Raw genomic sequence first — 12228 nt, forward strand, 5'->3', positions numbered from 1 at the left:
AAAATAATTGAATTTTTTAAGGCAGGTGTGTTAGAGTAGGAATTTTTATGGTAGCGCTATAAGCACAAGGAAGTCAGCATAATGAGTTATGTGGTGCCACATCCTGAACATTATCACAAGGATTTCTAAGGAGAAAAATTAACATAAAGGATATACAATTCATGGCTTCTAGAGGGTCTCTCATTTCTGCATTGGGCCTCAAGGAAATTCAAAACAGAAATGAAAGTCAAAGCTGCAACTACTTTCATACTGCCGGTGCAGCGTTTCATGCATATTTCATGGCAGCTGCATGGGCGGGAGATCACCGCTTTTATTGGGATGCCAGAGCTAAGTCTGAGGATTTTACTATTCATGTCAAGCACTGTGTACTTTCTAGGAACACAGCCTGTGGGGTTTTTGTTTGTATTTAGCCATTGGTGTAAAAAGGAAAAACAACAAGGGGATATTTCCTGTGTTCACTAGATTGGCAACCTTGGTGTCTGCTGGATTGTTTTAAATTAAATTTCATTTAGTCTCATCCCATTCTCAGTTACTACATAGCAATACAACTTTCTGAGTTTTACAGTATCCAAAAGGGAGAAGATTATTCATATATGACAGATTTCATTATCTGAGAGAGTGATAAAGACTTAGTAAATGTAAATAATTGCTGCAGTACTGACTAGCCTACCCACAGGTAATACTTGTGCTGAATCTTGTAATGGCACCATTCAGTTTTTAACCAGAACATGCACCAGGTTTTCCATGCATCAGTATTGCAAATTTTAAGGTACTTGTTGAAGAGCATTATGAATTGCCCACAGAAAAATAAAATAAGAGTTACATTGAGCAAGGACCCTTGCATGTGCCAGAGGCAGGTATTATTCCACTGAGCTGTCCTCAGTGGAAAGGGTAGCTGATTACTGTCTACATGAGATGTATTCCATAAGAGAAGTAAATGACTGGAAATCAGGAAAAGCTAACACTTGAAGATTTCGATTTCTGGCTTTAACAGAGATTTTGATCTTTCATTTACACTATGACCATCCCAAGTTATTCTCAGAGTTCAGAAATGCTGAATTGCATTCTGATAGCCCTGCAACCTCCATTCATCCTTGTTCTGATCAAGACGTGATCAGACAATGTTTCAGATTCACATTATTTTGTAGGATACTCCTTGTTTTTAATGTACCTTACATAGAGTGAGCCATTAAAAATGAAAATTATTTTTTAAAAGAAATAGGTAAAATAGTCTGTCATCCAAAATGGTATTTTCCTCTCTCTGAGAAGGGAACATTTTGTGATATCTTTGTCTTCTGAAAAAAAAAATCCTTTTTTTCACAAACTAACCTTTCTGTAGTGGATTTGCAGTTATTTGGTGTGTTGAAATAAGTTAACTAATGAGATGAAGCTCAGTTCTGATGTGCAATTTTACAAAATTGCAGCATAGCCACTTAGAGCAAAGTTTTCTATTTCCTTAATATACTTTTTGTTCATACTACTTTTAATTATGTTCTATATTTATCTGGCCTATTTGAACAGGATCCAGAGCTGGTACGGAACATCTGTCGCTGGGTTAGACAAGCTGTTCACATTCCTTTCTTTGCCAAACTGACCCCAAATGTCACTGATATTGTGAAAATTGCAATGGCTGCTCAGGAAGGTGAGTGACTCCAGTGCACAAGTTGTGCAGATTTACTGATCTGCTGCATGGGGTAAGAAAGGAACGTTGCTGGAATAACAGATAACAACAGAAACTAATAGGAAAATATATTGTTTGATATATTTAGAATAAGCACAGTGATGAAAGGTTTCCTAATTTTGTTCATGCATCTGGAATAGAGCAATATATGAAGAGAACCACATTAGACTGTTAACAATAAATTGTATAGTATTTCTCTGCATGCTCTTACTTCTGTCGTATTTATATGCTTACCATACCACTGTAAATCCCCCTGTTCCTATATTTAGTAGTGAAAATGGTGTGTGTGTTCTGAGAAAACAAAAATATACTATTTGAAGGTATATATATTTTTTTCCTTGGAGCTTAATGCACAATGTGGCAGCAAATAGGTTTGCCAGTAGGTGTATTAATTCATCATTTAGAACCGTGGTAATTGTTTCTTTGTCACATTGCTTCTTTTGTCTTGCTGCACAGAAGCTTGGAGGAGGTGGCCACTGTTTTGGGGTACCTTCAGGTGTTGAACAACTGCTGTAGCAGGTTCTATCCCACACAGCTGAAGGGCAGAGATCTGCCTGTCAGCCCCAGCATTTCCACATGCTGTCTTATAGCCCTTACAGCTCTTTCAGCTGATGCAGCCTGCCTTGAAGCTAGTGCTAAATTTGTTCTCCCAGGATTGGTCAGAAGGGCCTTTCTGTGCATCCCCTTGCAGTTTGTTGCTTTTGCTCTCCAGCTGTTTATTTGAATTTCTAGTTATTTCAGAGTTTCACAGGTTTTCTTCAGTATTTTATCCTCTCTTGTTCTTGTACACATGATTTAAGAAAAAGCGACTGACCTTTTCTTTCACAGGTGGCGCAGATGGTGTTACAGCCACCAACACTGTGTCAGGACTGATGGGACTGAAAGCAGACAGCACACCTTGGCCAGCAGTTGGTCGAGGACTGAGGACCACATATGGTGGCATGTCAGGTAGGTGTTGCCCTTTTTGATGCATGGTACTTCCTTGGAGGCTTTCAAAACATCAGGAGGTCCTTGTAGTGGGCTAGAATATCATGTCTGCAGTCGCACCGAGTCCTTAAAGCTCACTGCTGGTCAATGTTTCTAAGTCATGACAGATGGAACAGATTAAGTGTGAAGGCTCTTAGGTTGCCCTTTCCTTAATGGTAAAGCACTGCATCAGAATACTGTGATAGGGTCACTGGAGAGGGAAGGAAATCTCTTCCCTCGTGACCCTCGCTTTTCCTCAAATTTTTCATCCTGTCACAATTGTCAGGCCCCACGTTAGACAGAGGCTAATGAAAGGGCATCGCAGGGGGAAATATCAACAATCCAAATGCAGTGTATGTTTCATAGCCCAATCTCCAGCCTTCCTTGCTCCTTCCCACTAAGTGCACTTTTTCCAGAGAGGTTATTTCCTCCTCTTCCCACTGTGGTAAAAATGATAGACAGTATTAGGCAAATATATGCATATTTTTGTAGCCTATTCCTCAAGATATACAAGAATATCTTGTGTAGCCCATATTTTCAAATCCTACTTCACAGTTTAATTTTCAAACCAGCTGCAAAACTTTTACAGTCCAGTTCAGTGCCGGTGCACACTAATGTATTAATCTATTGACCCTGTGAACTCTGTTGCTGTGACAACACAAACTTGGCCCTGAAGACAATACTGTGAGTTTCTTGGCTTTACTGGTATGGAGATTAGTCTCCTTGGTGATAAAAGTAGCAGTAAATATACATAAAAGAAGTAATAGCATCATCCCAATTGAGTCAAACATTATTCCATTGGACCCACCTCCTACCTCACCCCAAAAAAGTAATCAGAGGAGACCAGACAGGCAAAAATATCCTATATTTTATGTGACTGGTGTTATCCTTAGAGAACCATAGGAAATGTAGCAAAAGATGACTTTTAAACAAACTTTAATTCAGATGAGTGTATTCAGTGGCAAATTGTGTTATTGCCTTAGATAACTACATAGAATTTGGAATTTTTTAGAGAAAGCTGAAAAGTAAGAAAGTGATAACAATCAGAAAAAATCATTATGCCTATCGCATAATGGTTTCACAGTGACAGTCCAATAAGATGTTATATTTTTATATTATGCAAAATGGGAGGAAGAGGGGAACAAGAAGAGAACAGCTAAAGCCCATTTCAATTTCTCTAGCCTGCCATGTTGACAGGAAAAGAATAAAGGAGGTCACAGTGGGTGCTGTGCATTAAAAATTAATAAAAGAACTATTGCAGTAGTATTTTATATAAGTAACACCATTCACATTTTCTCATTTAAGTTGCAATTTGTGAATAATCCTTTCTACCGTAATTCTGCCTAATAAAATATATAAAATGGCTGCATTTTAGAGAAGTGTGTCTATGTCACAAATTTGAAACACGTATGCAATGTGAATTACAATGGCACCTGCATGTCCAGCTGTGAGGATGGTCCAGCACTTCTGTGGTTTATAATACTAAATGGAGCCAAAGAAAAGTTGCTTCTTTATTTTATTTATATATATGTGTCCGTGTATGTTTGTAAGTATAAATTTTTTTCCTAAATTTTTTTGTGTATCAGAGGAGAGAAAAAATTACATTTTAGGATGCACCATTACCTATGATGCAAATCAGCTTATTTAAAAAATATTTAGAATACTGAAAGTGTTGTCAATTTATTGTGTTTTGGAAGAGTCATCACTGGGTCCCAATGCCACAAGTCCTTGCACAAAAGAAAGCCACGGAGTCAATAAAGTCAATAACTTGGCAGGATATTGCAATACTTCCTGCTCAGCAGTCAGGTGTAGCAGTACACAAATTTCCAAAAGCAGGGGAGCAATTTTAAATCAGGAGAGCTAGCATGCTTACAAGAAGACAGAAAGTGGGAGAGTGTGTCATCTTGTCAGAGCAAGGGGCAGGGCGGCCGTACTCCTGTTCCAGCTGTGCCACAGCGGAGACACGTGGCCTGCAGCCGGACACTTGACCTTTCTGTGCTCTGTTTCCCCTGTCTGTGGGATGGCAGGAACACCACTTACATGCCTACAGGCTTGGTGGGAAGTGCTCTGTGGTCTTGGCATCAAAGTCGCTTCACAGCGGAACATACTGGGTTTCTATTTTGATGTGCGTAAATTTGTTTTATTCTATTATCTGATAGAGTCAGTAAGTTTTTGTTGTTTTTCCAAATAATTCTTCTCAAGAGAGAATTAATTTTTGAAGTGAAAGACAGCACTATTATAGAAGCAGTAAGTCTGGTTCATTTTCAGCATGTTTTCCCAAAGCACAGCTGGTTCATTGTTGTTCTGTCGTGCACAAACCTAGGGCAGATACAGCACACAGCCAGGCTGGATCAGGCTTTCTGGGTTTTTCCGTGTGTATAGATTGTGGACTGGCAGTGATGCTGCCATGGCCCAGAGGAGCAGTGAGTGAGGCAGGAGTTCTGGCCCCAGCCCTGTGGAGGTCTCAGCACAGGGTCCCCTGAGGTGTCCTGGTGAGGTCTGAAATGCACCTTGACTCAACAGTGGTGACCCTCAGCATTATGCAGCCCCTGTGTGTGTCTGCTGGCCCTGGCACTTACCAGGTCTCAGGACAAGAAGTTGGTCTCTTAAAGGACCAATGTTCTCCAGGGATTTATAAAGTCACTGTGTTAGGGCAGTGCAGGTTGCCTCTTCCAGGTGAGTGCAAACTCCCTCCTCTGAGTTTGATGAAGGCTTCCAACAAAGAGAAAATAACAAAGATGGGTTAGTGCCGTGCCCCAGCAGCTGCCCAACATTTTGACTGACAGACTGTCCTCCAGTGTTCAAAAATGTCCTCCTACATGGCCATATACTGAAAAAATATTTTCCATATAAAATTTCCCCTTGGCCTCTTCATCCTTTCTCTTCTTGTCTGCCTCATGCAGAAGCAGCTGTATGCAGGAGGTTCATTCTTCATTTTTCTAAGTATGCAGGATGTTCATTTTTCATTTTTGAAGCGGAATTTTTTTTTGTAATTCCTCTTAAATTATGAAATCACATGTAGTTTCCTATTATTTATCTAACATAAAGAAAAATAATAAGAAAAAATTTTATTAACATCATTGCCAAATCCTGAGATGTTTTGAGAACAGACTTTGGTCTCTTTTTTTTTTTTTTAAACGTTTTTTAAACAATTGTTCAAAGAAGGAGAGACTTAATGGGATTACTTTGAAAGCCCCATTTAGTTTTGAGTTGTCAGAGTCAGTGTTTTCTTGTCAGCCAGTGCTCGGGCAGTGACCTTCCTGTTTTGATCTAATTTGATCAGCTGAAAATTGCTAAGCTGCAAGAGGCATCCCTGTTTCCTCCTCTGTACCCTCCTGTTTCTTGGCTGGCTTTGACAGGGAGGGATCCCAGTACCCCAGGTTTGACTGTCAGGCTGTAGGACCAGTCTCTCTCTTCTCCACTTCCCTGCAAATACTGAATTATTAATACAAAGTGAAACAGCTCTCACAGGATACACACTCATACTAGCACAGCCTGCTGACCTGAACATGAGGAGAGCCAGGTTTAAATCCCAGGTGTGAGCCCAGGTCATAGCTGAGCCCCCTGGATTCCAGTTTTACCCTAAAAATATTGAGCTTTATAAAATATCTTAGGTTTTTCTTCTACTTTTACCTCTATCTTTGTGACTATATATATACATATATATAAATATTTTTTTCAGGAAAAATTTCACTTTAATTTTGATATATTGTTATTTTCTAAAGAAAATTAATTTCCAATCTGCACTGTAGAGCATCAGATGAGTCTAAAGGCTATGGTAGCCCTGCAGATTTTTGTGGCCCTGTTATCTGAGAGGACATTGTGTTTAGAGGATCCCCCAGTTTTCATACATTTTTTAAAAATAATTTTTTAAAAATACATTTAGAGGAACTGCCCATTACTCTAAAAGCATAGTTATCCTAATGAAGTCCATACAAAATATGGTTAAGGAAATAAGCCCTTATGATGAAAGAAAAAAATATTGAAATTAAGATGCAATTTTTCAAACTGTGTAACTGTTATATGTGTTTGCAGCATTAGAGACAGTTTGATTTCCATGCAGAAGCTTTTAAAATGGATCTAGCAGTATTTCAGGTTTGAGAATGTAGAATATGTGAGATTTGGTCATGAGTTCTTCCTATACATGGGAAGAGTATTTGCAAGGTATTTGTCTATTAAAAGAGGGAAATAGTGGGTGTTTCTATCCTCACAAAGAATGATGACCTCTGGCTCTGAAAGACATGCTTTAGTTTGTGTAAGTGTAAATTATTTTGAAAATGCTTATTCTGGTATTTAATAGATACCAGAAAAAGTTGCCAGGTTTCTGAGAAGTGTTAATATACTGTCGGCAGCTGCACACTTCCCTTTGAAATGTATTTTAAATTTTTTTTTTTAAAAGATTTTTTCCATGAGCTTTCATACTGTGCTTCCATATTCCAGATGTGTTTTATAAAACACATCACATTGCAGCACAATGGGATATCTATTGCAGGCAAAATAGAGCAGAGCTTCTGTTTAAATTTCCATGGTTTTTTGTTCTTTGTCATCTGTTTGTTTCTTTGTTTTTGTCTGGAAGCCAAATCCTTAGGGGATAAATTTATAAAACCATACACTGGACTTAGCAAAAACTTTGGTTAAAAGCAAATCTCTCTACGGTGCACTCACTATGTATTCTTTTAATGCTTTGTTTCAGAAATATTGCAGTATTTTACAGTAGCAATTCAAATACCTCATGTCTGTGTGCTGTTATTGCTTTGTCCATTTATTATATGCTGTAGTACTTTGGCATTATTTGCACAAATTTATTGTACAGCATGTGCAAGTACATGTGCTTGTTTTCCAGAAAAAGAGAGATTCAGGAAGCTGTGTTTTATAACTTCATAGCTGCCCACAAGGGATATGAGAAGGAGGATATCTAGGTGGTGGATTCAGTCATTAAACACAGGACTGTGTAATTATTGGAAAACAGCAGAGACAGTTAATTTTATTACTTTCTGAAGTTCGTGGAGCTGTCTGTTTTTTCAGAAAAACACTGTCCAAGAGCAATTGTGACATTTAAGGGAACGCTTTTCGGGAGTTATTAAATTAAAATGTATATTGATTTTATTAATAGAGACATATATTCTAATCTGAAATGTATGAATTATATTGAAAGAGAAAAAGTTGAAGTTACAATAACAAAGGCTGCGTTTTAATTTTAATTCAGTGACACATGATTAAAAGAAAAGTGAAAAAAACAGCTAAGAGCATTCACTTTACTCATCACAGTTCTCTCAGTGACAGTGCAGTGTGGATTTTGGTCAATAGAAATGAATGAAAAGCTGCCCATCACTGGAAACAAAACAAACTGTATGTTTGCATAGGCAGTCCTGTTTAGTATAAATATTTACCGGGAGTTAAAGACAATTTACATTAACATATATTTATAAAACAGTGTGGAAAGCGGTGAAAAACAAAATATATGCCATAGTACAATTTTAATTTTGTTTTATTATTCCTGTTCAATGTAGCTCAGCCATTAAAAGCCCTTATTTGCATATATTATGTCAGGATTCACAAAGAGTCCTCTGTTTTCTGTCATGTCCTTGCAGCAGTCTGATTTCTCTTAGTGTACTGCCATCACTGGTCTGTGCAGGAGAGATCAGAGCCCTAATAATAGATTTTTGACAGGGAGCTCGCCTGCTACCTGCCCTACACAAATCCTCACTGTTCATGTTTGCTTCATGGCAACAAAGCAGACAGAAGGAAAATGCCAAGTGCTGAATTTGAGGTACAGCCCTGCCATAGCTTGACATTTCAGCAGAATAGCAGTTTATGAGATGCATAATTTTTCATCTGGGACTCAGCTGCCATTTTCATAGAGGCTTGCAGCTCATCGACTGACTGGAAGTAGGGCAAAGGTTTACAGCATAGATCAAGGTCTACATCCTTCCTATAGCTATTTAAAAATAAGTATTCTCTAAATAAGGTTAGAGAACTAAGCATATTTTTTCAATTTTTAGTATTATCTAGCCAATTTCATTCCCACAAAGAAAAAACTTTATACTTTTAGTGCATTGATTAAAAATTATCATAATTGATTTCATTCACCAAAAGATTAAATGAGTCCTGGAGAAAGAATGAAGGAGGAGTCTTTACACAGAGCATTTAAACAAAGCTGTGTTTTCTCCTCCTCTTACTTTGAAAAAAAGCTGATTCTGAGATTGAAAAGAATGAAGAGTCTTTCCTCCTTGAGTGTAATTGGTTTGTGGTTTATTATTGTTAGAGATTGGATTTAAATTTTCACATTCGCGCACATGTACTTGGGAAACAAATGCAGTGTAGGTACATGTAAACGAGTGTTTAATTTAGAATTACACATTTCTGTGAGCTTCAGTAACAGTTCACCATGTCAGAGCCTCATATAGAACAATGGTACAGTACATTGGATTAATTAAAGAAGCCTTGCAGAGAACTGAATTCTCAGTATGTCAAGATTTCAATTTTATGTTAAATATTTTCTAAAGGCCAGACCCTTAAATCTCAGGGGCTGTACCAAGCAGTGAGCTGTGAATTTAACCATAGGCTAACTGCTAATGATAAGGAAAAGAGTCCAAGTTGAGGCAGCTGTAATACAGTCATTGGATTAGGCTATCAATCACTCGGTTCCCCGAGGAACAGGCAAAGACGACAAAACAGTGAAAAGGGAAATTAGGAAGGGAGGGCATGACTAGAATGAGATTCTTCACCAAATGTATCTGTTAGTTGGCTGAATCCCCCAAGCATCAGACAGGAATGTCCAGCATTGCTCTCAGACTAAAAGCCAAGTATTTGTTCCAAAGTCCTAGAAAACCATCAAATCATCATTATCTGTTGCTGTTCTGTGCAGGCTGCTAGAAATGCAATTGGCTGCATTCTCCTGGTTTAATAGCCTGTAATTAGGTTAATCTCTAAACTGCTGCTGTTGAACACTCTGGATTTACTGTTTCTATCTGAGCTCATATGGAATATGTACAATTGAAATAATTCATTTCACAGTTGATTGGGGTTTTTTATAAACAGATAAGTGTTAAGCTATGGAGTCTAACTCATGGCAACCAAAGGCACATGTCAGAAAACAATTAATATAAAATCATAAATTCTTCTCAGACGCAATATAAAAAAATAAGAGAAAATCACTATAGTATAGATTGTGGAAAAAGAACATGAAGGTTTATTCTGGGTGCAGGAAGATAAAATGGGAAATCTGTTCATAGAGTGGTATAGATTAACATGATTAAGTACTGAGTGTTCTCATAGTTAGCCTCTTGAAGACACAGTCTGATTAAAAAGAATGGAAATTAAAAGAGAAGGTAAAAGAGATGTTTCAAAGCAGGTTTTAAAAGTGTTTCAAAGCAGGTTGGTGGAGCAGGGGCTTGTATTTGCAGTAATGGGTGTAGATGAGTGTACCACAGGTAAACTATTACCTGATAAAGAGGTGTAAGTCAGTCAGGAGCCGAAAATCTTTCCTTCAGGTAATATCAGCAAGATCAAACCCACTGGTGGTGACTTCGTTAGCATGAGTTGATTCTTTCCATGTCTGCCAGGTCTGGGAAAAAGTGTCTTACGATCACCTGTTCTAATTTTAAGCAAAGACACACCCCCAAAAAATCTCTTTTGTGTCATGTCTTTTGAAGATAATTGTGTTTAAAATTGAAATATTTCTGTTGTAAAAAGATTGCTATAATTAATTTCAGAAGTCATTTAATTACTTTCAGTATCCTATTAATTATTTATTTGAAAAGTACTTGGCATTTAAGTACTTTTTAGTTTATTCTAACACAGGAATGAAAATACTATCAAAATTTTCAAATGGACATTAATTAAAATAATAAAAATCAAGAAAAGCTCTGGTGAAGTCTACTGCTAGGTTTGTTTGCCATTAAGTCTCAGCAGGTCTCAGTCTTGCTCACCTCTCTCCACAGACACTCACAATGAAGTCAAAATTTATTTTTACTTCAAAATAATGCTTGAATGAGGTCTAGAGACTGTGATGGCATGCAGTATAATTCTCCAGCCTTTCCTACAGCTGAAAGGCTACTGCTGACTGCAAAAGTGTGTCTAAGCTGGGAGAACTGTGTGCCCTGTGCTGTCCCAATGGCTGGCTGGCAGGGTCGCTCTGGCTGCTGACCTTCCTCTGGTGATCACTAAATTAGGGATGAGGAAAGCTTTCCTCTCTCAGTGTGCAGGTGATGCACATGTACATTCTGTCATTCCAGAAGAAGTGACAGGTGTGTGGTCACGGACTGGAGCACAAAGAAGATGGCTCCAAGTGGCAGAGTTCAAGCAGGTTTGTAGGTGTAAAAAGCTTTGTTGCAGTGTGTATATGATGGATTAAAACCTGTATACTTGTTATGAGAGTTTAGGGAGCTTCAGTGTAGGAGGCAGAGGAAAGACCTGGCAAAGTAAATAGGCACCCAATTCATGTGATTTCATGTCGATGCTCCAAGGTCTGTGTTGCTGACGGTGCAGGGCCCATAATCATCTTTCCTGCTGACTTGTTATTCCAGATCTGAATCAACAGCAGGGCTTGTGGTACAGGTGGTGCTTACGAGTGATCAATGAGACAAATGCCTTCTGTGGAAATTATAAACTGTACCTGTCAGTCAGAGTAGAACTTCTAATTATAATCTCCCCCCTCAAAAAAAAAAACCCAAAACCAAATCAAGAATTGGTAGAATTTGTAAACAATTCTGAGTAACAATTTTATCAGCAGTGCTTAAAACCTCTGAGTTTGACCCGGTGTGTCACAAGCACGTTGATTTTTTTCAGTATTACTTTGGATATTAATTTGCTCTAGTCACCAAGTGGCATATGTTGTCTGTAGAGCCCATCTTTATTCTGTGGAGGCATATTCTCATGTGGAGAATAAACACATTTTTGCATTTATGAAAAAAAAACAGCATCACATTTACAGATCAAAATCAAAATAGGAGCTAAAAAATAATTAGAAAAATGACTTCTTATTTAACATTTACTAGCCTGGAGCTTCTTCCTGTTCTCCCTTCTCTCTGTGGGACAGCTGTGCTTGCAGAATAGGCTGACTGACTACTGTCTTTTCCTATCTCTGTGGGGATCCTACCACTGCTGCCAAAGCACCCCAACCTCTCTATTGTGTGCGAGCTCCTCCCTCTGGATCAGCAGCCTCAACAGCTTGTGCATCTCTGTGAGGATATTGAGGCTCTCACCTTTCCCACCACTTACAAAGTGCTTGATTGATGTGCTTTAGAAATGGGTCACAGTGTCTTGAAGAGAAGGTTTCACAGTTACATGAAGGTGTGCTTGCTGGGAGCAATCCTGTTTCAGGATAGTTTGACAATCAGATACAGGGGTTTAGAAAAAAAATGAAGAAATTATCCTTGGAACGAGTTTAAATGCAAGGCATTTGTTTACACCAATCAGCTTCAGAAGGATATGCTTACCTCATTAGTGCTGATGTCCTGCTTCTATGTAGCTTTGAAAAGTGCTACCACTGGTTAGCTATGATTTATTATGAACTCACCATCTTTATTCACCTAAATCCTGCTAACATTCTGTATTTTCTAGTATCCTGCTTGAATAAG

The 12228-nt window shown here is 38.2% G+C and overlaps 1 protein-coding gene across 2 annotated transcripts in view; it reads left to right on the forward strand.

Annotated features, from left to right (window-relative positions):
* DPYD (dihydropyrimidine dehydrogenase) overlaps nt 1-12228 on the forward strand; it is a 329513-nt gene that overhangs the window by 242026 nt on the left and 75259 nt on the right. Inside the window, exons 17-18 of one of the 2 annotated variants that reach the window (XM_058029810.1) lie at nt 1522-1642; nt 2510-2629. In XM_058029810.1, coding sequence (XP_057885793.1) covers nt 1522-1642; nt 2510-2629 — 241 coding nt within the window. Of the gene's footprint in view, nt 1-1521; nt 1643-2509; nt 2630-12228 lie in introns of those variants that run through there. The other variant, XR_009114783.1, reaches the window with a different exon arrangement.

The sequence above is a fragment of the Melospiza georgiana genome, chromosome 9 (genome assembly GCF_028018845.1).
Source record: "Melospiza georgiana isolate bMelGeo1 chromosome 9, bMelGeo1.pri, whole genome shotgun sequence".
NCBI lineage: Eukaryota > Metazoa > Chordata > Aves > Passeriformes > Passerellidae > Melospiza > Melospiza georgiana.